Source organism: Jaculus jaculus, unplaced genomic scaffold (assembly GCF_020740685.1).
Source record: "Jaculus jaculus isolate mJacJac1 unplaced genomic scaffold, mJacJac1.mat.Y.cur u25, whole genome shotgun sequence".
Lineage (NCBI taxonomy): Eukaryota > Metazoa > Chordata > Mammalia > Rodentia > Dipodidae > Jaculus > Jaculus jaculus.
In genome coordinates, this window is record NW_025423515.1 from 1,841,908 (window position 1) to 1,867,246 (window position 25,339).

The 25,339-nt window shown below is 43.3% G+C and overlaps 1 protein-coding gene, 1 non-coding gene and 1 pseudogene across 6 annotated transcripts in view; all 3 read right to left on the minus strand.

Moving 5' to 3' along the window:
- The window catches only part of LOC123453231, an 81,854-nt pseudogene that overhangs the window by 11,296 nt on the left and 45,219 nt on the right, over positions 1-25,339 (minus strand).
- The window catches only part of LOC123457541 (RING finger protein 141-like), a 55,855-nt gene continuing 45,225 nt past the window's right edge, over positions 14,710-25,339 (minus strand). The window contains exons 2-4 of one of the 5 annotated variants that reach the window (XM_045141422.1): positions 21,507-21,611; positions 20,544-20,649; positions 14,710-16,250 (exon numbers count right to left, since the gene is read on the minus strand). In XM_045141422.1, the coding sequence (XP_044997357.1) occupies positions 15,130-15,822 (693 nt within the window). In that variant the 5' untranslated portion in view covers positions 15,823-16,250; positions 20,544-20,649; positions 21,507-21,611 and the 3' untranslated portion in view covers positions 14,710-15,129. Of the gene's footprint in view, positions 16,251-20,543; positions 20,907-20,926; positions 21,251-21,422; positions 21,612-25,339 lie in introns of those variants that run through there. The other 4 variants (XM_045141424.1, XM_045141425.1, XM_045141423.1 and 1 more) reach the window with 4 other exon arrangements.
- On the minus strand, positions 21,823-21,927 carry LOC123457570. Its single transcript, XR_006635054.1, has one exon. It is a non-coding gene; the product is annotated as a small nucleolar RNA U13 (small nucleolar RNA).

A 25,339-nucleotide genomic window follows, 5' to 3' on the forward strand; every position in this document is an offset into this window, starting at 1 on the left:
CCCACAGAGGCACAAATGGCTCATGTATCTGGAGTTCATATGCAGCGGACAGAGGTCCTAGTGCACCCATTCTTCCTCTCTCTCTGCTTGGAAATGAATAAATAAAAATATTTTTCAAAAGAACTGAGGAACTGGAGATGGCTCAGCAGTTAAGGCAAAAACAAGTGTCCCGAGTTTGACTCCCCAGTATCCATGCAAAGCCAGATGCACAAGGTGGTACTGTGTCTAGTTAGTTTGCAGTAGCTAGAGAACCTGGCACACCCATTTCTTTCTGTCTCTCCCTCTGCTTGTAAATAATAGGTAAAAGGAAGTTTTTAAAAGGAAGTGATTCTGGCTGGAAGGATGGCTTAGTGATTAAGGCACTTACCTGCAAAGCCAAAGAACCCAGATTCAATTCCGCAGAACCCATATAAAATGCACACGGTGGCACATGTGTCTGGAGTTCCTTTGCAGTAACCCTGGCATATCTATTCTCTCTATATATCTGCTTCTCTCATCGCACCCCATTATTAAGCATTTTTCTCATAAGGCTATTATGAAAACTACACCAAATTGATTAATCGTATTACTAACAAGTGAGTAGTCTAAAGACAGTTTTGTCATTAATACCAATAAGACACTTGGCAATGATTTTATTAGGAGTAACTAAGGCAAGTTTTGTTGCTATCTTGAGGAAGGCTGGACTAGAAGTCAGGTCAGTTGCCTCCTCCTTTTAAGTAACAGGATATTACAAGCTTTTTTTTTTTTTAATACCTAACGAATTATAAATTACCACTTTAGAGAGAATTCTGTTGTTTTTGGTAATCCTCTATATAAGTTGAAGTTGACCTAGAACATAAATTCAGTAATTATATTTATGATATCATGTAACAAATTATGACATTTTTTCTGTAAAACTTCAGTTCTTTATAGGCTATAGTTGAACGTAACCTTTTTCTTCTTTTGGTGCCCTGTGGCGGCTGGGTGGGGCTTGCATACACCTTAGGTCAGCCCTGCCCTACTCCCGACACTCACCCGGGGTCCAGTCCAGTACACGTAGAGGTCAAGAGTCCAAGACTCTGGCTACCTGAAGGGAAAAATAGGGGGGCTGTCCCTGGGACCATTAGGAAAAGAGGGGGCATCCTGGACCACAGGGAGGCTGCTGAAGAAGGAGGCCCATAAAGAAGGGGGCCTGCTTGGGGGCCAATGGGAGAGGAGGCAGAGACATGGCTCCTGCACGGGCAGAGGCACCATTGTCTGTCTGCTGCCTAACTCTGACTGAGTCACTTTGGATCACTTGCAAAGCTGGCTTGTGTAGTTTTGCTGCTTAAATGGAGTGAGGGGAAATGTGCTTCCTGAACTTTTCATTTCCTAGCCAGATAAGCTATGTGTGTCCACATGTCTGGGCCATGTGGATGCCCAGAAACCCAGGGGACAACATAGAGGACCTCTTCCCAAAAGGAGCTGGCCTCCCTCTGGGAGAGCTTAATTCCCTTAACTTTCAGAAGAACTCTTATTCCATGTATCGGAGATTTCTTTTGGTGGGAGGCCATGTTACCCATGACAGAGAAAGATTAGAAATGCCAAGACCAGAGGGCAACGTTCCCGAGGGCTGATTAGCACACGAGGATCCCCCAAAGATCCGGGCCTGAGCCTGTCCACAAGTGTAAGAGACTAGAGACCTCCCTACAGGCTTTTAAGAGGTCGACGTGTGTTACCACTCTTTTTTTCTTTTTCTTTTTTCCTGTCGTAGAGAAATAGAGGGTTTCTGCCAACACCAAACGGGCTGTTGGGGTTCAGGCAGAGGATGGCTGGCCTTCAGTCAATATGGAAGAGTGACCTCGGCCAAGAGACATCAGTTGCCAGTTCATCACGTCTGGACACACACTATGGCCCAAACCGAAAATAAAGGAGCAGAAAGAGAAACCTGCCAGCCCTCAAAAACATGGAGGCAAGGCTGCATGGGCCGATGTCACCCAGTCCCTTTGGGAGGGCAATCACCCACCCTGTCCATCTCATAAAGTCCCTGTTCAGGCACCATCTGTGGGTTCCAGATTCTTGCTATGGGTGCTGACCGTGGTTCCCCCATCCCCCAAGACATCCAGGCAACCGGGGGTGGGTGAGCCTGTGATGAGAGAACACTCCAGGGAGAAAGTTGCACAGCTCTCTCAGTTGACTGTCAGTGAATATGGGTTTATAAGCATCTGAGGGTGGGGGAAAGGGACCCCAAAGGGATTGGACATCCCAAGTTCATTAATGAGGCTTAATTACCATATGGGGACATTCATTCTAGCACATAGGTAATGGCGGGGGTGAGGAGGTCAGGTTATGCAGGGTCTCAGGGGATGGGCTGTGTGAAGGCTGACAAGGAGTTTCCTAGGTAACTGGCCGAAGGTCACAGGGCTATGGGGTGAACCTAAGTTCAGGTGTGCTGGGCTTGGAGGGGGGTGGCCTCCTGTAGCCCAGGGGTCCTTAGCTGTGCCCGGAAGCTCAGGCCCCTCTCCTGAAGGCTCCAGCCAGTGGGTGTCTAGTGCCTGGCAGTGCCCGACAATTATCCCTAGTCAAACTGGACAAGAATTTTTTTCTCTCTTGAGTCTTTTAGCTAGCCTTCCTCTGCACTTTATTTCTCCCTCAAATAAACCCCATAATTCATAATTTATTCTTATCAGAGTTTCTTTTACAATTCTTTTCTAAATTGGTAAAGGACCTGAAAGTTGGGAGGCACAGATCTGGCATCTCCTGGATCTTTAGGAAATCCCTCCCTGTACCCACACATCCCGCATGGGGGTGAGGAGGGGTCAGTCGCAGGAGCACAGAACACACAGCTGAATCATGGATTCAGAGAAATGGGATCTCTGGGGCTCACTGCAGGACTGGGAGGCAGCTCAGATGCTTGCTGAGTCTCCCCAGCATTGTGGACCTTTATGTAACTTTAGGGAGGAGGTACTATGACATTCAAAATTTCAGTACTGCCAGATTTGTAGAGGTCTTGAGTCTCCTGAGCGTCTGTAATTCCTCCTCACCCCCCTACCCCCACCATGCCGGAATGAAAAGATTGATCTGGAGCAATTTTCTAAAAGAGAGGAAGGGCTACCATGAAAATGCCTCCCACAGGCAGAGCAGCTCACTGTCCTCTTCACCACAGGAGGTCTCCATGGAGCTGGGATCTCACAGGAGTGACACAGGTGACCAGTGCCACCCAGCGGCAGCTGTGACAGGAGCTTCTCTGAAGAAGTAGAGCTCCCTGCAGTCACCTCACCAGAACAGACAGGTGACATACAGAGGGTGTCCTGCACAGTCTGCAGATGACCACGGAGCCTTCCAATGACTCTCCTCCTGGTGTCCTTCCTGCTTCCTGAGACCCTCATCTCCCCTCCTCCCTCCTCACCTCCTCTCTCTCCTCTCTGATGCCTTCTCATGTTTGTATTCTCCTCTTGCAGATCAAGACTGAAAACAGGACTGGACACACTGATCAGCGGTTACAGAGCCTGCCTGCAAAAACTAAGGAAACGGAGCACATGTGTCTGGAGATCATTTGAGCTGCAAGGGGCCCTGAAATGCCCATCCTCACTCAGGCTCGCTTTCCCTCTCTCTCTCTCTCTCTCTCTCTCTCTGTCTCTCTCTCTCTCTCTCTCTCTCTCTGTCTGTCTCTCTCTCTGTCTCTCTCTCTCTCTCTCTCTCTGTGTGTGTGTGTGTGTGTGTGTGTTTGTCTTTCTCTTTGTTTGTAACTAAATACAATCTTGTAGAAAATAAAAACGCAGAAACAATATGCAACCAGAAGCGAAAGTAACTTCAGACCAGCCAGCTTGGATGAGGACTGGCACTCACCTTCTCTGAGGTCCCTCTGTCCTCTCCTGTTCTTCATGGGTTGGTCCTTTGTCCAGATGGATATCCAGTGTCTCAGTGTTGGTGGATGGTCATGGACCCGAGCACAGCAGAGCTGGAGTTTCACCTTCAGACCCATGTTTACCTGCACAAAAGAGAGCTTCCATCAGAGTCTCCGGACTCTGGGGAAAAGGCCAAGACAATGTCAAATTCAGGCAATTTGAAATACAGGCTGTATTTCAAATTGAATAATAGAGAATAATATATGAGTACTTAATTGAATATTATAACAAACTTAGTGGACAGGCTATTTTGAAATTACCCTGTTTTGAATGTTCTAGAAAACTAAGCAAGGCTTTTTGCAAGCAAGTGCCTCTAACCTCTGAGCCATCTGCACAGACACAATTCCTACAAGGCTATTTTGGAAAAGGAGGAAAACTTGTGTTGCTAAGACCCTCCTGACCCCACTTGCCTATGACGGCCGTGATTACATCTCCCGGAATGAGGACCTGCGCTCCTGTGGAGAGGGCCTACCTGGAGGGCGCATGCCTCCAATGGCTCCACAGCCACCTGTATTGAGTTAGGGCACAAACAGTTGTCCCCATCAGTTCTGCCTTTTCAAGACTAGGGAGTCTACAGAGATTTTAATCTGCCTCAAGCACCTGGTGCTGGCCACAGCCAGAACACTTGCAGTCCTGGGTATGACAGACCCGCATTGGTGTCCTGAGAAACAGGTCCAATTCCTGTTAATCTGCACATCTGTAAAACAGGCTCTCTAGTGTTGGGAGCTGTAGCTTCTCTTTGACCATGGGAACTGCAGCTGGTCTTGGATCTCCGGGCACAGAGGCCTTATTGTACGGCCTTGGTGAACATACTCAGACACAGAGGCATTGGCGGCCTTGGTGGAGCAGACATTAGGCACGTAGGCATTGTCGAGAAAGTTTTGTTTTCTGTATATAAGCTTGTGCTTGCCTGAATAAATTTGAGACCTTGATCAGACTCCAGACTTGGTCTCCTTCTTTGTGTCTGTCTTGTCTCTCATCCAGGTTAATTTCCCCTCGGGTCCTTGTTCAACTCCCTGCTGGCTGGGGTACTCTAGTTGGCTGGGCCATTTTGGAACTACAACTTCCCCACAAGGAACTTAAGAATATTTGGGCTCCTTGAGAGAGCTTCAAAGAAAGGCACACCTTTTTTATTTCCTGATTGATACAGTCCTGCGTTTTGATGTTGTCACTAGATCATAAAGCTCTTTTTTGATGATATCCAAAGAGAAGTATCCTAGTCTCTAGGGGTACATCAGCAAAGCCACCTTCCATATGAGAGAGAAAGAAAATTTACCACCCTTGGCCAGAGCCAGAAATGTCACCACAGAGAGCCCAGGCCTTGCTTCCAGGCCTCAGATTGCCATGCTTGACCAAATCTGTGCACCAGTGTGGCTGTTACAGCAGTCAACACCAGTCACAGGGCAGGTGGAAATAAGGGACACCAAAGTTGCTTTGTCAACTCTGCAGCTAACAGCAGGACTAATTTTTAATTAAAAAAAATTTTTTTTGAGGCAAGCCCAGTATATTGGAGAGAGAGAGAGAGAGAGAGGGAGGGAGAATTGGCATGCCAAGACCTCCAACAACTGCAACTGCACTCCAGACATTAGTGCCACCTTGTGCGCATGTGCCACCTTGCATGCTTGCATCACTTTGTGCATCTGGCTTACGTGGGAGTTGGAGAGTCAAACATGGGTCCTTAGGCAAGCACCTTAACTGCTAAGGCATCTCTCAAGTCCTTTAAAGTTATTGTTTTTACTTTTTGTTTATTTTATTCATTTATTTGAGAGTGACACATAAAGAGGCCGATAGAGAGAGAGAGAGAGAGAATAGGTGCACCAGGGCCTCTAGCCACAGCAAACAAACTCCAGATGTGTGTGCCCCCTTGTGCATATGGCTAACGTGGGTCCTGGGGAATCAAGCCTCGAACCAGGTCCTTAGGCTTCACAGGGAAGCACTTTACCACTAAGCTATATCTCCAGCCCTTTACATTTATTTTTAAAGGTAATGTACAAACATGAGTTTCATTTCATGATATTTTCATACATATGTCATCATACTTTGCTCATATTTACCCTTAACATTTTCCTCCTTGGTCATTCTTTATCCCATTGGTTGCCATCAGGGCTCATTTCAGAAGCAAGGTAAAAGGACACCTGATGTCCACCAGATATAACAGATGCCAGAGCTCAAGTAGAGTTGGATAAATATGTGTAAAATCCAGTGGATGCTTGGAAATTTGAACCCATGGACTTTAGAAGTTAAACTTGGTGGAACCAGGCATGGTCACACATTTCTTCAATCCCAGCACATGGGAGACAGAGTTAGGAGGATTGCTATGAGTTTGAGGCCAGCCTGAAACTATATAATGAATTCCATGTCAGCCTAGGCTAGAATGAGACCCCACTTCAAACAAAATATAAAACAAGATTGGTGGTTATTAGACTGAGCCAAGTGAGTGTTTGTAGACATGTGAAGATTCTGTGGCCGTTTTAGCATGATGTAAGACAACAGCACTTTATCTATCTATCTATCTATCTATCTATCTATCTATCTATCTATCTATCATCTATATTTCTTTGTATCCATCATCTATCTGTATTTGCTAAATCTGGAATTTTGGTTGTTATTACTCAGCTTTTGGCTGAAGCCATTTCTGCAAGGAGGACGGAAGAAAGGAAAGAAGGAAAATAAAAATGGGAATTGTTGAACCAAACCACAAATCATCCCACCATCTTTGATTCTGTTCTCACTGTAATGAAGCACTTCTTTTGTACTTTTCTCAATTCAGAAATAGCTGACGGTCCTCACAGGGTTAAGGAAATGACTTCAGCAATCTGAACTCCATTGCCTTATAGTTATTTTAATTATGTGCCTTTTTTTCCTTTTCCTCATCCAGGGGACCAAGGAAACACTGCTCATTACAGTTTGTTTCAAAGAATTTCCCTGTCTTGTGGGCATTGCTCCTTGATATTGAATTATTTTCTTAGTTTAATTCAAGTCTTGCTGAGAAGCTGTGTGAGATTTAATACATGAGATTTTTCTGTTACTTCATGCGTTTTTACATCTAACCAACGGGTTTGCCTCAGCTGCAATTCATTCTGCTTCATGCAAGTTAGCAATAGAAGTATAGTACAAGAAGGCTCCTCATTTGGGGAATATTTTTGGACTTCTGTCATAAGCAAGATGTCCAAACACCAGCCTACTCAGAGCCAAGGTGAGGGGAAAGTGTGTTGGTTGAGAAGTCCCAGCTAGGAGAGGCAACATTTCTCTGGCCTCCATGTTTTCAGAACTTTTTCACATGTAGCAGATGCATTTCTCTCACACGTGTTCTGATCCTTCAGGACAATTGTATTGACAATGGATTAACCCACATGTTTCCCTCTCACTGATATTAGGACCATGCTAACACCCACAGAGTAGCTACTACACGTGAAAGTACATGTTTGGCTGCTTGGACTTAGGAGGTGGCTTTGTGATGTTTGAATGTTATGTTAGCCTCTTGTGCAAACACTACTGAACGTATGCATTCCTTTTGGCTTCCTCCACTGCAGAATATACTAACAAATGTTGCCTTTTATAAAAAATGGGTTGATAATGGTTTGTTATCAGTATGCATGGAAGTTGTCAGTAACATTAGAAAATGGCTTTTCCCAACTCTGAAAAAAATAAACTGACAGAAGTGAGAGAAGACCTATTTCTTTTGGCTCAGAGTGTGACAAGGTATATTTCATCATGATAAGGAAAGGAACATTCATGGTAAGCAGAGTGTATGCTTGGGACTCCCCACATCTCTATGGACCAGGAAGCAGAGATCTCAGACCAGAAATAGCAGGGCTGTAAACCACAAGCCCACTCTCCACTGACCCATTATTTTTCCTCTTGGCTTTCTGAGGTAGGGTCTCACTCTGGCTCGGACTGACCTCCTGTAGTCACCGGGTGGCCTTGATCTCATGGTGATCCTCCTACCTCTGCTTCCCAAGTGCTGGGATTAAAGGCGTGCGCCGCCACGCCCGGCTCCAGTGACCCGTTTTCTCCAGTGAGGCCCTACTTCCTAAGCATGCTACCACCTCCTACAACACCAATACCAGCTATGAACCTAATTTTGAAACAAACACACAAGCTTGTAGCAGACACTTAACATTAAACCATAACATGGACATTGTATCTTTTGCTTTTATCATAATTTACTGGAAACAAGATCTTTCCCTTTTTTTTTTTTGTTTTTATTTTTTTGAGGTAGGGTTTTGCTCTGTGATCCTCCTAACTATGCCTCCCAAGTGCTGGGGTTAAAGGTATGCACCACACCTGGAAAAAAAATGAAAAATCAACTTCACATTTGTAAGGCTACAGAGACTCTTAGTGACAGGATACTGGGATTTTGCACAGCAAATCAAAAAGAACCCAGAAAAGTCAACGTAAAGACTTTGATCATGGTTTTCCAACTTTACTGCTATTAGCATTTGGAACCATTTACTTATTTGTCATGGAAGGGTGGCCAGGCCCTGGACATTGTCAGTGTTTGCTATGTAGTTCCTGTCTTAAAATATCTCTAGAAGCTAGGCAAGATGGCACATAACTATAACCCCAGCACTTGGAAGGCAGAGGTACGAGCATCATCATGAGTTCCAGGCCATCCTGAGACTATATAGTGAATTCTAGGTCAAGCCTGGACTAGACTGAGAACCTACTTCAAAAAATTATATATATATATGTACATATGTATGTATGTATGTGGGCTAGAGTGAGACCCTACTTCAAAAAACTACATGTATATATATATGTATGTACATATGTAAGTATGTATGTGTGTGTGTGTGTGTGTGTATATATATATATAGATATATATATATATATACACACACATATACATACACACACACACATATATATATATATAATATGTATGTATATAAAATTTCTAGACATTGCTAAGTGTCCTCTGTGTGGGGCACAGTCACTCATAATGGCACAACACTTTTTCAGACCCAATTTAATCTCTCACTTGTGAGCTCTAGGAGGAATCAGTTTTAGTGTAGGGGCCACATTTAACATTTTTTTTTCTGCTCATTAAGTGAAACTTTATAATTGGGTTATAATTGGGTTTGTAAGTTCTGTAGCTAACCATCATACCTGTATTGAATGACTTGTATGCAGTTACTAATAGTCTTTTTAGCCAGGCGTGGTGGCGCACGCCTTTAATCCCAGCACGCAGGAGGCACAGGTAGGATGATCGCTGTGAGTTCGAGGCTACTCTGAGACTTTGTAGTGAATTTCAGGTCAGCCTGAGCTAGACTGAGACCCTACCTCAAAAAACTAAAAAAACCAAATAGTCCTTTTTATAAAAGATAAAGATTTAGAATGGAGTCAGTTTTCTTTTCTTTTCTTTTTTTCTTTAAAGGGGCCTTCTGACTTCAGTCACACCATTTCTTTCTTCTTCTTTTTTTTTTTTTTTAATTTGAGAGCGACAGACACAGAGAGAAAGACAGATACAGGGAGAGAGAGAGCATGGGCGCGCCAGGGCTTCCAGCCTCTGCAAATGAACTCCAGACGCATGCGCCCCCTTGTGCATCTGGCTAACGTGGGACCTGGGGAACCGAGCCTCGAACCGGGGTCCTTAGGCTTCACAGGCAAGCGCTTAACCGCTAAGCCATCTCTCCAGCCCAGTAGTCAGTTTTCTTATGCCTAGCATCTAGCTCCCTTCATACAGTGGGCAGATTAAGTTATGACCTGAGTACTATTCCTAGACTTTTTCTTGTAGGTCTAATCTCAGTGTCTCAAGAGAACAAATTGTCAATATAGCTCAAGGTAGGTATAACAATGTAAGTAACTGGTTATTGCCACTGTAGGATACAGTGAACTCCTTCAGTGATCCAGAATGTTTCAGACAACTGGCATTTTTAAGTTTCTACTTTCTACTAGGGAAGGGGATGAGCAGGGAGAATGTTAGGACTGAGGCTGTCTGTCTCTGGCCAGTACTTCTGGCACTCTCTACCAAATGTAAGAGCGGGCTGGCAAGAAAAACCAGCCTGCAATGAAGAGCTGAAAACCTGTTGATTCTGGTGTTGGGCCTAACAGTTGCATTTGAGGAAAAATAAACTCTCCATGGTAGTGGGATAGAATGCTGATATTGGCACCTGCCAGAGGTAGACAACCAATGTCAGGGCTGACCTGATCAAATGAACTTGGAGACAGACATCAGGGGCTGAGGTTTTGATGAGTATCAACAGGTAGTGATGCTCTACAGGTTTATTGGAATAGGGTTTGCACACCTCCCCCAAACCCTCCAGGCTGGGCTCTGAACCATAAGAACCATACAGGCGGTATGTCCTAATGAACAGCCACTCTGAGCTGCCTCTGCATGGGTGTTGAGGGTATCAGAGAACCCTGGAAGCAACAGAAGGATTTCCAGTGAGGATCCAGCCATCAGGACAACCCAAAGTGAAGAGCATTTTGGTGGGGTGGGAGGGAGGAGTAGGAAGATTTATTTCTAGTTTAAGGCTTAATCCCCTCTTTAGATTGGCTCCTGCGAAAGAATTGGGGTATCAGTAAATATAGAGTGACTGGGGTGAAGAATACATGGGAAGTGACCTTGTGACATGCTCAGGTAATGAGAAAAAAAAAGGAGGAAGTGAAGGCATAGACAGTAAGAAACAGAACTGCACCATCCACATCTTAAGACAGTTGTCTTGACAAGATGAAAACATCTTACAGGCATGAGCCAGGTGGGATGGAAAATCCCACGGAGCTAAGGCCTCTGCAGGGAGAACACTATTCAGATATGCTTTTCCGTTGCCATGCAGAGTTCAAGTCCTCAAGAAGAAAGCTGTGTCAAAGTTCAGTGGTGTCAGAGGTGGACATGAGATTCCTAAGAGCTAAGGGAGAAAGTGCAAGCCCTATGGTTATGCAGCACGTCACTAGCTTTTCTGTTTGAATTTCTAGACACAAGTTCCTTCTTCAGGCATCCAGATATTAGCTCTAGCATCCTTTCTACAAAAGAACTAACTCTACTCAAAGGAACTCTGCATCTTCTATCAGCAAGAGACATGGGCACAATGCACGACTCACCGGCTCACGGCATCTTACTGACCTTGATTTGCTTCACTGCCCCAAACTCTTCCTGCTCAGTTCTGATGAGCCTTCTGCTGCCCAGGCCCTTGTCAACCCACCCCATCTAGTGCTGGTCCGGGTAGTCTTTCTAGCAAAGATGGATCTGTCATGGCCTCATTTGCTGAGCAAAAAGCATGTGAGAACAGCAGAGATTGCAGGGGTATGAATCCAAGAGATGACAAAGGCATTTAAAAAGAAAGAGAAAATACAGCATTACTTAAGCAGCCCTTAGTTTTACACTGTATTGACTCAAATAAACCATGCATGTCTAACTATGTGAATGAAAACTTATCTTACAAAGACAGCTTCTCTGAGGCTACTATTTTGTAAACAATAACTGAAGTACACTTATTTGGTGCTAAGAGAAGAATTTGCTAATTATATAAACTCCCCCTCTTGTATCTCTTTTCTCAAGTACTTTACACTCACTCAAAAATGCTACTACTCTTTCACTTTCCTAATTCAGCAGCCTGAGTGTTTAGGAATGTCTGATTTACAGATGTGGAGACACACTGAAAACAGAATGCATCTGAGAATGACCCACCCCGAGTGAATGAGATAGGGACAGATGCAGCACAGACCAAAATCAAAGTCACATTAGCTCTAGAAGATCTTTGGTCCTGTATCAGTTGAACCTGAAGTCATAAATTCTAAGACATGTCTACTACAAGTATTGCCTTAAAAGCAAATGTAAACACATTCCAATTATGCTCTGATGTAGGGATAAGCTGTGAGAATGAACTATAAGAACACACCATGGGAATGAACTGTTAAGAATGAAATATGGTTTGAAAGAACTGTGAAAATATTTATGAACCCTAAAATTTTCCTGAGTTTATTGCTGGGAGATTCTAAATTCCTTACTTGCATATTGCTCTGTTAATCTTATAACTGCGTAATCTACCAGCTTAAAGCACTGTGACTTGGTTTCTTCTGCCTTGTTGTAGCTTTGGTCTGAACAGCACAATGACTAATATTGACAAGCAATGTTTAAAGGTGCTATGACTCATCTTTTTTTTTTTTCCCTTCAGACTTTCTCTTAATAAACCCAACTTCTCCATGTCAAACATCACTGAACCAAAAGAGAATTCCAAGCAGCCTTATTACACAGATACATCTTAGATGTAAGGAAACTAAGTACACTTTGAAATGAATTTCAAAACACAGCACACCAATACCACAACCCTGAAGAGCACAATATAAAAATCCTCTAATGAATATAAATATTTAGTATAGAAGACTGTGAAATCACATAAGAAAACATTTCAATTAGTTGAAGTTTACTTATTGCACAATTGATCAGTTTTTGTTTTTGTTTTTCAAGGTAAGGTCTCACTGTAGCCTAGACTGACCTAGAATTCACTATGTAGTTTCAGAGTGGCCTCAAATTCATGGGGATCCTCCTACCTCTGCCTCCAGGATTAAAGGCATGTGCCATCACGCCGGCTTTGGATAAGTTTCCCTAAGAGTAAAATGGACACTATATTCAGCCAGCTCCCTTTCTGAAACTACAGTTCCATAGCATCATGAACCCACCCTTCATTACTGAGTTAGCACAGGGAGAACATTTAGCTTCTAAAACCAATTCCTAGAGCACATGAGAATGTTTCACAATTCTAGAAGGCACACATATTCTATCATAGTAAGAACACTTAAGGACTTCAAATTTAAAAGGATAAAGCTGTACAGAACAGAAAATGTACATTTGTTTAAAATTTACAACTTTTATGATCAGATACGACAGTAGGACCTACATACCTAACATTCCCACCTAAAGAATCTTAACCAGTATAATAGAATGATCAAAGAACTCTGCTCATATACTTGATAAGGCTAATGAAAACATTTCACAGTACATCAGTTAGTATGTTGGAGCTCATATTGTAAGAAAAAGGGTGTGGCTAACATCGTCACCGGGCTCATTGTTTACCAGTTCCTTTACAGGTCTTTGAAGGATTCTGGGCAGTAAAACAACCTTGGCTGTACCTGGAAAGATCCCCAAACCTATAAAACTACATTGTTCATTAAAAAAAAAAAAACATTTTAGAATTAGGCAATCTAAATTAAACTCAGAAAGTCTAATCCAAAAAGACAATTTAAAATTTGAGACCTGAAAAACACCCTGGAGGCTCACTTATCCCAAGGATTTCATAATGTGCCATGAAATGCCAAGAATCAATGGGGGAGATCCAGTAATCTGCAAATGTGACTTGAATTAAATTTTTCGGACAGGGTTGTATGAAGCCCAGGCTGGCCTCAGACTCACTACGTAGTTGAGGATGACCTTGAACTTCTTGTCTGGTCTCTGCCTTCTAACCGCTGGTGTAGCAGGTACATGTCAGCGTGCCTGGTTCATGTGGCACTGGGGTCAGACCCAGAGTCCCATGCATGCTAGGCAACAGTCTAGCAACTAAGTCACACTCCTAGGGCTGGACAAAATGGGTTGTTCTATGTTATAACTCCATCTTACAAATTTCTTATTCATCAAATTCCCATAGGCTGTTTATCTCCTGTGCATTATCAGGTCCAGTCCACATAGTATATTAACTTTACAAAAGGAATTTTTATTAAGAAAATGTGATTTTTGTGTAGTGGGGTAGTGTGTGTCCGAGCACTTGTGTGCATACAGATTCTAGTAATTTACTTGAAACCAAGTTCCAGTGCTGCAATGGTGTGCAAACCATAAGCAGTTTCTGAAGCAGGAACCACAAACCAGAGCCAAAGACTTGCTCAAAGGCCCCAAAGCATCCAGTGCAGAGCCACGTTGATGGCAGAGGCCCAGTGCTCTGCCTGCACAAACCCCAATACTGAGAACTCAACTCTCCCCATCATGGCTGCCAGTGGATTTGTCTTCAGCACTTTGGGGACAAAATCCAGTCAGATGTTTTTACTTGAAATGGATTTCATCTGTGTGCTTATGAAAATTTTAATAGTCACAAATTTCTGCCATCAATAAGCGGCAACCTAAACTGTGTACCTTTACACTTAGGAAATATACCTGTTAGCTAGGAAAATATTAACATCTACAACTTACCCGTCATAGGTCAGAAAATTTACATGGAATGCTAAAATGCCTTTAAAGGAGACCTCATTCCCTGGTTTTATTAGAGGCTGCAATGTTAAAAATAGCCGAAGTGCTACTGAAGGTTACAATCCCTTCTCAGGGACTTGTGAGGGAAGTCTAGTGAAACGGTAAGCCAGCCAAAGACCTTCTAGTTTTCAGGGGTACTTTGCATATATATGGTGCAAAAACTTTACCTGATTTTCTCTCTTAAACTAAAAAAAAAATTGAGGAATTTGAAGCCTCAGAGAGATGCCATTACCTTAAAATGCCAGCACTCTGAACCAATACTGAACGACCCACTGGGACCCAGAAATACAGAATGCAGCCTGTGATGACGATTTTCCTTCTGGAAATCCAAGCTGTTTAAGCAGCAGTAAAATCCAATTAAGTTATCCAGCTTTGGAAATCTTTCTAGAAGAGCCAAGAAGACTCTTCTAGCAGAAGTCCATTAGCAAGAAAAAGTAGCAATTCTAAAGTCCTTACCCAAGTTACACAGCATGGAGAAAACATACTTTTTAGTAAAAAATATATAGTTCCAAACACTGCTGAAGTTTCATAGTTAGGAAGCGCATGCATCATGCCAAGTACACACTGTTGAGCATGATTAACCACCAGGGGCAGAACACGCACCCCGAGGCTCCAGCAGAAAGAGCTGCAGTAGTAACGCGTACTTAGATGTTATGTAGTCTACAGTTTTTGCCATTTAAATCTCTCTCTCTCTCTCTTTTTTTTTTTTGTAGATGGCTACAGCATTTTAACATTCACAACTTATTTTAAACCTAACCAAAAAGATGTCCAAATATTCCTCCTGCCCTGTCAAGTTTCTGGAAATATTGCTATTATCTGCTAGCAAAGAATTCAAGAGCAATTAGTTCTAAGACACATTAGAACAGATACATAGGACTATATGGCCTAAAACAGCAAATTTTAGTTTACCATAAATGGAAGACATGGGAAATTTATTTTAAAATGGTACATATTGCAGAGTAGCAAAAATAAGAGGGTTGGAAAAAGTGTTTTTTCCTGTGTGTGCCATAACTTCCCTCCATTCCTTCAGTATGACTACAGTGACCATAGCCCACAGTATCAAATGGAAGTCTTCCCACCAAGTCACGGCCTGTGGGGCTGGCCTGCCTCATCAGCCATGTTCAAAATATAGTTCGCCATGTCCACTTCCCTGGGTGCATCTGACACCACCCACGACTCATTTGCTCCAGTCATCTGTAGGCGACAAATGGGGCAATTCCCGTGTCCATCACTCCACTTATGAACGCACTTCTGACAAAAGTTGTGAGCACAAGGCAGGATGAGGTCAGCGCGCCCGTCCACGCAGATACAGCACTCCTCCTCATCGGTCGGCTGCTTCACCCTGCCCATCCACAGACCAGCCTGACAAGGTGTGACAGAGGATGAGGCGTCATCAGGTTCCTCAGAGGTGGCACTCTGAGCCAACACTCCTGACACTTGACTTGTGGTGTCTTTATATAGCTGAATAAACTGATTTAAGCTCATGATCCGTGATGCTTCCACAATGCCAGTGCTTTTGTTAATCTTGGTACAGACCACCCGTACAACCACTTTCCAAAAGGCAGAGGAATCCGACCCAGGTTGTATCTCAAAGAGAAGATGTTTTTCCTGGCCAGCAGCCACCTTAGCAGTTACATCGTTAAGTTCAGCTACTCTTCCAAGACATTCTTCGTAAGTTAGGGAGCCACTTTCTCCAACCAATGTGATGTGTTTTGCTACTTTTTCTGGTAACTTGCTAATAACCAATTGTGTCTGATCTGAAAGTTGCTGTCCCATGGTGAATGATGTCTCTTAGAGTTCAGGGTGTTGCTTTCACATAGTTTCCTAGGCTCAAGGCATCGCACTCCAGACGCCAGTGGCACCGCCTCAGCCTGCGGTTTAACCCCGCAAGCTGCTATGACTTATCTTAAGCTATGTTCTTTGCCAAATTTCCAGTGATGTTTGGATTCTGGACTTGCAGCAAGCATACACACGTGTTAAGTACTGATCATAGCATTGAAGACAACAAAATCATTAACTATGGACCAACAGAAGAGGTGGGCTTACTGTGACGGCTTTTGTGATCACAGTATACGATTGTTAGGTATCAGCATGGTTCAGCAAGGATTATCCAAAGTTGAAAGTCCTTTTCCCTTTGCTCATAAAAGTACTACTTGTGTTCGTATTAAGGGGTTTCAGCCAGTCAATAAAAATTTGGTGAGTACCTGCATGCAGAAAAAAACATTAAGATCATAGCAGTGGGGACAGCAGATGCAGCAAGTTAACAATGGCTTAAAGTAAACTCTGTAGCTTCTTTTTTTCCTTGGGCTACTTCCCAAAGCTGTTTACTGATCGTTGGGTAGGAAAACTCTAAGGTTAGTCTATTTTTCAGGCTCTTCTTTGGGAAGTTTGCCCACTTCTGTGTAAGAAAATTCTAGGAATTAGTCTCCTAAATTCAGTGCTGTGGCCCTCAAATAGGGCAGTGTGGATATAGTTTGCTATGCTTAGTGACAAATAACCAATATAATTTTTTATGTCTAGTAGAAGTTTGAAAAATGAAATATGAAAAATATTTAGTTGGCAAATTATTTATTACCTCTCTGTGCTGTGTATCTCATCCTTCCTAAACTATTAAAATTCGCTATGCTCTATCAAAGATATTCTGGTCAAAGATATTCTAGATCAATGGATGTGCTTGTCATAAATGTGGCAGCATCTCTCTGCAGTAAGTAGGGCAAGGTTAGACTTGCTTTGACAGTCCTAAGTGAACTTAAACTTGTGCTTTTTGAAGCAGAAGGTTAACTATAATGAGATGCTTCTCGAAACTCAAGCTCACCCAGCAGCTCCTATATCTGTGATATGAAAATATAGGGACTGAAGGAGAAAAAATGGTGAACAAATTTTGCTTATAAGCTTTCCAACAGGAAGTCAGATGAGTAAGACACTGCCATCATTTCCCAGTCCCGGGAACAAGTGAGTGTTCTAAGCTCAGCATGTCAAGCCGACACACACTGAATGATAATGTACTGAGTGGGCTTCTTTAAAAAAAAGCTGACTGGATTTTGTCCCCAAAGTGCTGAAGACAAATCCACTGGCAGCCATGATGGGGAGAGTTGAGTTCTCAGTATTGGGGTTTGTGCAGGCAGAGCACTGGGCCTCTGCCATCAACGTGGCTCTGCACTGGATGCTTTGGGGCCTTTGAGCAAGTCTTTGGCTCTGGTTTGTGGTTCCTGCTTCAGAAACTGCTTATGGTTTGCACACCATTGCAGCACTGGAACTTGGTTTCAAGTAAATTACTAGAATCTGTATGCACACAAGTGCTCGGACACACACTACCCCACTACACAAAAATCACATTTTCTTAATAAAAATTCCTTATGGAGCCGGGCGTGATGGTGCACGCCTTTAATCCCAGCACTCGGGAGGCAGAGGTAGGAGGATCTCTGAGAGTTCGAGGCCACCCTGAGACTACATAGTGAATTCCAGGTCAGCCTGAGCCAGAGTGAGATCCTACCTCGCAAATCCAAAAAAAAAAAAAAAAAAAAATTCCTTATGTAAAATTAATATACTATGTGGACTGTACCTCATAATGCACAGGAGATAAACAGCCTATGGGAATTTGATGAATAACAAATTTGTAAGATGGAGTTTTAACATAGAACAACCCATTTTGTCCAGTCCTAGGGGTGTGATTTAGTTGCTAGAATGTTGAATGATAATGTACTGAGTGGGCTCTTTTTTTTTTAATAAGCCCTGTAATTTATTGTCCCCATTTAAGATTCTTTCCACTGTTTCTTTTTATTTACAAATAAAATATGGGCTGGAGAGATGGCTTAGTGGCTAAGCGATTGCCTGTGAAGCCTAAGGAGCCCAGTTTGAGGCTCAATTCCCCAGGACCCACGTTAGCCAGATGCACAAGGGGGCGCATGCATCTGGAGTTCGTTTGCAGTGGCTGGAAGCCCTGGCACGCCCATTCTCTCTGTCTACCTGCCTATTTCTGTATCTCTCTCTCTCTGAAATAAATAAATAAAATATTTTTAAAAAATAAATAAAATATATTTTACATTACTTAATGAGAGAAGCAGATAGAGAAAAACTCCAGATGCATGTTCCACCTTTTGCATCTGGCTCATGTGGGTACTAGGGAATTGAACCTGTGTCCTTAGGCTTTTCAAACAAGTGACTTAACTGCTAAGCCATCTCTCTAGCCTTCCACTGTTTCTTTAAGCAGTAACTTGTCCACAAATTGAGGGTTTGGTAACTCAAGATTTCCAAACTTTCCAACATTCAAAGTTTATTTGTATGTTGAATCCATGAATCCATTGCTAAAGTCTGCTCTTTTTTTTTAATTTTTTTATTTATGTATTTGAGACCGAGAGACAGAGAGAGAAAGACAGATAGAGGAAGAGAGAGAGAATGGGTGCGCCAGGGCTTCCAGCCCCTGCAAACGAACTTCAGACGCGTGCGCCCCCTTGTGCATCTGGCTAACGTGGGACCTGGGGAACCGAGCCTCGAACCGGGGTCCTTAGGCTTCACAGGCAAGCGCTTAACCGCCAAGCCATCTCTCCACCCCTAAGTCTGCTCTTTTAACATCAAGGGTTCCAGTTTCTTCTGTGGCCATAGAGCTGCTGTATGCTGCAGTGGCTATCAATAGCTGTCTACAGTGGATCACTCCAATACAACCCATATGTAATTAGTTCAGTGTAGAGGTATAAAGATACCTCAATTAAAAACAAAATATGCTCTGTAAGAAACATTCACAATGACTGGCATTCCAAGTGTTTTGGACTCATTGAATATATGTTTAAAGTAAGAGTCATAATGGGACTTTTCACTGATAAATACAGTTGGATATGCAAGCATTTGCCTTAAAAAATCCTGAAGTTGAAACATGTTGGTGCTGAGGAGCTTAGTATGTGAGTATGAATGTACTTCCAACACTAAGTGAGCAAAATGGATAGGTCTGTTGCCACGCCAACTCCAGTGGAGTCTGCGTGACTTGTTCACCAGGCTGAGGTGAAAGCTTCAAGGAAGAAAGCCTCCTGGAAGGACGTGCATTCTCCAGGCTTGTAGTGCCTTTTGCTGCTCTCTAATAGCTGTTTTCTTCATCACTACTGTTCTGTTCCTGACACATGGCAGCAGCATGATGTTCTTTCACAATTTAGTAGACACACACGGAAGGAAATTAGATATGGAACAGTTTCCAAAAACTGAGTCACCTGATGGTGTGACACTTCCTCTGAAGACCCCACTGTTGTTTCAAGCCATAGTCAGAATTCCGAGAACCAGAACCAATTGATGAACCATTCGTTATCTTACCTTATACAGGAGTGTGTGGGAACTGGGATACACTAATAAATAATGGTGGAAAGCAAGTTTGTTGGTAATCTTTAACTTTTGTGGTCAGACTTGATAAGTTGAAGCCACCTTGGTGCTTGCTTACATTTTTATGGCATGGTTCAAGGAAGAAAATAAGTCGCCCTGTTAGAACTATTGTTAAAACTAATGCTTGAAGCAGGCTAAAAACCAAAAGTCATTTGTAACCATTGACTATCTAACACTAATTTTGGTGAGATATTAACTATTAAATATGTGATTGTAATCTTTACTCAATGTATTTGTGCCTCGATTCCTCAAACAGGCTGTTCATAGAAATTGTACCACATAAATAAACAAAGGCTAAGCTTATGCAGCCAGAATTGTGTATAACCGGATGCTCTACTTCAGTAAAATACACTCAGATACATTAACCTTGTGTGTGTGTCTACTTGTCACTTTGCCAACTCCTTGCCCACCTCCCAAAGCCCTGTTTTTCCTCAGACTGGTGGTCCCGGCTTTGCTGGTCTCTTAGCTTTCCTAGATTTCTTCCCCTTCTTTACCGAGCCCATTAATTTCCCAAAGCAAACCTAAGTGGGCAAAGGGTAATCTTAGCATGAACTGTGGGCTAGTCTTTCTCCTCTAGCCTTCTGCAGGTAGAAAGCAAGCTCATGCTCCCAGTCCCTGTGCACGGAGGAGACTCTTCTCTATTCAGTTCAGGTGCAGCACAGCTTCCAATAAGCAATCGTTGCAGCTCCTGACCCTGACATGTGAAACCAGGCTTCAAATATGCACTTTAGCATCTGCTCAAGAGAGTAGTAGATGCACCTCTGAGAAGCCACATGCATTATGCTGAGTCCCGTCCCATCCTGAGTGTCTACGCTAGCCAACTCCCCGCCCAAACCCCACGTCAACATTCTAACTCCACAGACCATCTTTCCCTTTCGCACTGTCACGTTCTATCACTGATGGCATTCATACCAACTTCATACCAACTTCTCTAAACATTGGCTGAGACACTATAACCAGGAGTAGACACCAGTCAGGAAAATGACAGCAGCCTGGCAGGAATCAGTTTTGAAAGAGAGGGCAACACATCTCTCTCCCCTTCCCCAATCAGAGCTACCTCTGTCAGGTAACGTGAAAGAAAGGTACTGGGTGTGCCAACTGCCCAAAGTGCCATCAGACTGCAGAATACTTACAGGCAGTCATCTATTCCTCACAGGTATGCACGCTTGCTTTTCAGGACATGATATTGGTTGGACACTCTTCCTCCTGCCTGCCCACAGCAATGTGGTGCAGCGCTTTCTGTCGGCACATGAGGCTTCTTAGGATCTGATTTTGAAGATCTAGGTCTATGATGTTAATAATAGAGCTAACACTACTTAGGGAAAACAAGCCATATATATCTTGCTTTAAGGCCTCAGTAAAAGATAAAGACAACATGATTAATTTCAAATATGTACACCTGATAGTTGACATCATTAGGTAGTAAAATTGTTTTCTACCTATAACCAACTAACTGTGGAGTGCCACAGTGATGCTTCAGCTCACTTCAACTCAGGTTCGTCTAAGGGCTTCTCACCCAGTCATGGCCTGCGAGAGTGTCCATCAGTTATCCGGGGTCCTGTGAGGCCCACTTTCCCTCACATTGCACTGAAAGACAGATACTACATTTGCATGTGCTAGCTGCTTTTTATTTTGCAGTGGGACACATAACTGCTTATAGCACATTAGAATTAGAGCGGAAAAATAACCATAATCATCAAAACATGGCCTCAGCTTCCTTTATAGTCGAACTTACAAATTGTCCTCTTAAAATACAGCATGCCCCAAAGTCTTCTGAGTTGGGAATGTAACCTTCGAGTACATTTTCCAGAGAATTCCCTAAGGCTCACAAAAAAGTTTTCTTTAAACAAACAAACAAACAAACAAACAAACAAACAAACAAACAAACAAGCAAACAAACAAACCAAGCTTCAGTTGGATAAAACTGTTTCTCAACTGTGCTGCTAAAACTGGACTTTCAGATATACAAGAGGACAGGAAACAAATTCTTGTTTTCTTAAAAATTTCTTTACGTGTCAATATTATTGTTTTTTTCCTGAATGCAGTTATAATGTTTCCACCAACGATGAAGACACAAGGGTGGACAGAGCAGTTACCACCAGAACCAGAAGTGACCTCAGTCTGCATCTGGGAGGGGCAGCCATTGACTTTGCTGTCATGTGGCTGCAAGCACCAGCAAAGCCATCCTTTCCGTACTTCTCCTGTAAGAAAGAATGTTTTCATTATTACCTACTGCACATATCTCCTCCGTTATGACATACTTCCCCCTCTCCCAGTCCCTACTCCCAAATGGCAGACTCCTTTGCCAAAACTAGCCCAACATTTTACCCCTGAGACTTCAACTTGGTCACTTGCAGTTTTATGAGACGGAAACTTGAACTTTTCTTTCTTTCTTTTTTTTTTTTTTTTTTACGTCAGATGGGTTATGTGCCAGAGCGTAACAAGGTTTAGTGGGAGGCACACGTCACGCAAGAGCGTGAACACCCAATCATCACGCATATGAACCAGTAAAAGGATCTGAACTTTTCTTTTATCAATGGCTAGTCAGTGTTTACTGCTCAAGCTATCACAAAGGCTTGTTAAAATCCATGTTTGGTGGGAAGTAGTTAAGACTGGGTGTCCCTGCCCCTCTCCCCTTGCCATGGGTCAGCCAGTAGCTCTGCAGCATGAAACCATTCTCCTGTAGGGTAGCATTCACCAAGGAGGGCTATTTGCTGTCACTCTCCACCAGTCAAAGAGGACAGAACTGAACTATCTCAGGATGTGTGATTTATGCACATATGAACAGAGCCTTTCCTTCAATCTCTGGATAGTTTGACATGAGATTTCATAGATGAGAAGTCCTGGGGTGCATGAAGTTACTCTAGTTCCTCAGTGGGAGGTCCCAAGCCAGAACTCAGGGTGTGGGTCCCCTGGTCAGCATGGGTGTCCATCCCCACAGTAAATCTACACATGTTCATTCCCACGCCAGTCCTCACACAATAGAGAATCACCTTCCAACACAACAGCCATCTCATCACCTGACTGGGAAGAGCTGAGGACCAGACCTAGTTCCCTGTGGGCTTCTATGAGGTCACAGCAGCGGTAGGAGCCATGCAGACAGCAGTGAGCATTGCTGTGCCTCTTCTCTGAGATGGATGATCTCATGGGCCTAACCAGAGTCTGCAGGCATGAGAAAACCAGCTCAGTGCTGAGGCCAGCATTATAATAAAGAGCCTCAGTTCATATTTAGTTATGACTGTGTAAACTGACCCTGAATGCTCTGCACCTTGCTCCTCAGGCAGGTAAATATAGAGGGTGGTGAGACTTTTCAGACTGAAACCTTATCAGGCTTTTAGTCCCCATCCATCCATCTATCTATCTATCTATCTATCTATCTATCTATCTATCTATCTATCAATCATCTATCCATCCATCCATCCATCATCTATCAACTCAGGACTCAAAGGCTATGTCTCTATAGAGGCAGAGAGCTCCAAAAGGAAATGCCCCTTACATCAGAAAGACGGAGGTGTGTGCTGCCCCAACACATGGATTTCAGTTTCTTTTCCTGCAGTGATGTACGTGGTAAAAACTTAAACGTAATAGAGACGAGTCGTTTCTGATGTCTAGGGCAGGGCCAGCTGACAAATAAAGGAACGTGACTATGAGCTCTATCCACAGCTACACAACTCAGGTAACCACCTTAGAAAGAGATGGCAGGTGGAGATAATTTTCATTATACATTTAACCCATTAGCTTTCAACATGTAATCCATATAAAAACGATGAGGTTAAGCTTCATACTTTTTTCAAGCTAGTTCTTCAAAGTCTGGTGCATTTGATATTTCAAGTTTCTGTTCAGCCCTGCCCTGTTTCAAGGTTCAGCAGCTGCCGGTCACCAGTGGCCACTGTAGGGACAACACAGCTAGAACTGGACCACTTCAAGAAAGAGCTTTGCATTACTACACACGTATCTCTCTAGCTGTTAGTTTGAGGCATGTGCTTTCTACTTTAACATGCTGCAGTAAAAATCTCCATGTATTGCTAACACGGAATATCCTAGACTAACCTGATCACTCATCTGTTGTTTTCACTGCTCTGGTCAATGAATACTACAGAGAACCAACTGTTTTCCAGTGCTGGGGCTACAGCCAAGAGCAGAGATTCTCAGGTGGGTACCCTCAAAAAACCATGCAGCATTACCAACCTCAACCAAGCAATTCAAAAACTGCTTCCAGGGGAGCTGCTCGAGGTCTGAACTGTGAAGGCTCACTGCCACCTGATTCCCCTAAGTGCAACAACTCTCAGAAGCCAGCGGAAGGTCAGGTCATAGCATTCAAACAACTCCAGTGGACACACTGTGACAACTATCCACCCAGTACAGAACTGTTGCCTATAAATTAAAACAATGTAACCCCCAGAGTAGTGAAACTACTTGTTTAGGCTACACAACAATGTGCATGTCATGAATGAATATGAACTAGAAACCTTTAAGCAGGCTTGTTGCAGTCAGGCTCGCATTGCTGGTAGAAATCACCCAACCGAGAACATCTTGTGGGAGAAAAGAGGTTTATTTTGGCTTACAGGCTGAAAGGGGAAGCTCCATGATGGCAGGGAAAATGATGATATGAGCAGAGGGTGGACATCACCCACTGGCCAACATAAGGTGGAGAAGAGCCAACAGGGCAGTGTGGCAAACACTGGCATGGGGAAACTAGCTGTAACACCTATAAGCCCACCCCAACAATACCCCACCTCCAGGAGGCTTCAATTTCCAAGTGCCATCAGCTGGGAACATAGCATTCAGAACACCTAAGTTTATGGGGACACCTGAATCAAACCACCACATTCTGCCCCTGGCCCCCATGAACTGATAATCATACATGATGTAAAATGCAGTATATTAATCTAACTTTAAAGTCCCCATAGTTCTTAACAATCCCAATGATGTTCATACATCCCCATAGTCTAAGGTCTTTTAACTGAGCCATAATACCAAAAAATCCCACCAAAGCCCATAATGAGACAGAATAAACACACACTGCAAAAGATGACATTGGCTATAGAAAATAAATATTCAGCCAATAAAAAATTTAAAACAACCAGGGCAAACATCAAACTCTGTAGCTTCAAGTCCAACAACTGTAGCCAGTGACAAACCTCCAAGTCCAATAATTCTAACCAGCAACAAGTCTCTGGAGTTCCACTTCCACTCCTCCAGCTAGGCTATTCACAGTCCTGGAAAACTACATCAGGGGGCCGGCAGCTTTCCTTAGCAGCCATTTCATGGTCCTGCTACCTCCACTGGGTCTCCAGTGCAACCCACGGTTCATCCTCATGACTCCATGGGGTCTCCATGCAAGCATCCATCAAACCTGCTTCACCCTGCCCATGGCCATTTTCAAAATACAAGACCATGTTGAAAACCCAACGACCAATGACCCTGTCTTTCCTGCATTTCTCATACTCCAGGGGGGAATAATACAGACTTTGAAGAATAGGACACTCCTTGATCACTCAGGCCCCTTCAAAAGAGTCTTCATTCTTGGTTTCCCAGTGCAGGTCAGCTGGCCAGTCTCAATGGTTGCAATCTCTCAATTGTGGTTGAATGGGTAGAAATTCACCAAAGACTTTTTTCCTGTGCCATACCCCTCTGCTCATACCAGTTCATTTCTATGCAAAGCAACCCTGCGCAACTTCTCAGGACATGGGCTTAACAGCAAGCTTCTCACACAAACTGATAGCCCAGTCCAAGCAAAGCTCTTTCTCACCCTCATAAGCCACAGCCCATAGTTCTTACTGCATTCAGCACCGTCAACGATGACAACAGTTATCAAACTGTACTTACAGCATTGAAAGCCATCTCTTAGGCCAAGGTTTCAAATCCTTCCACATTTCTCATAAAAAGCAGCTCCAAAAGGCCAAAGCCACACAGGTGTCTAGCAGCA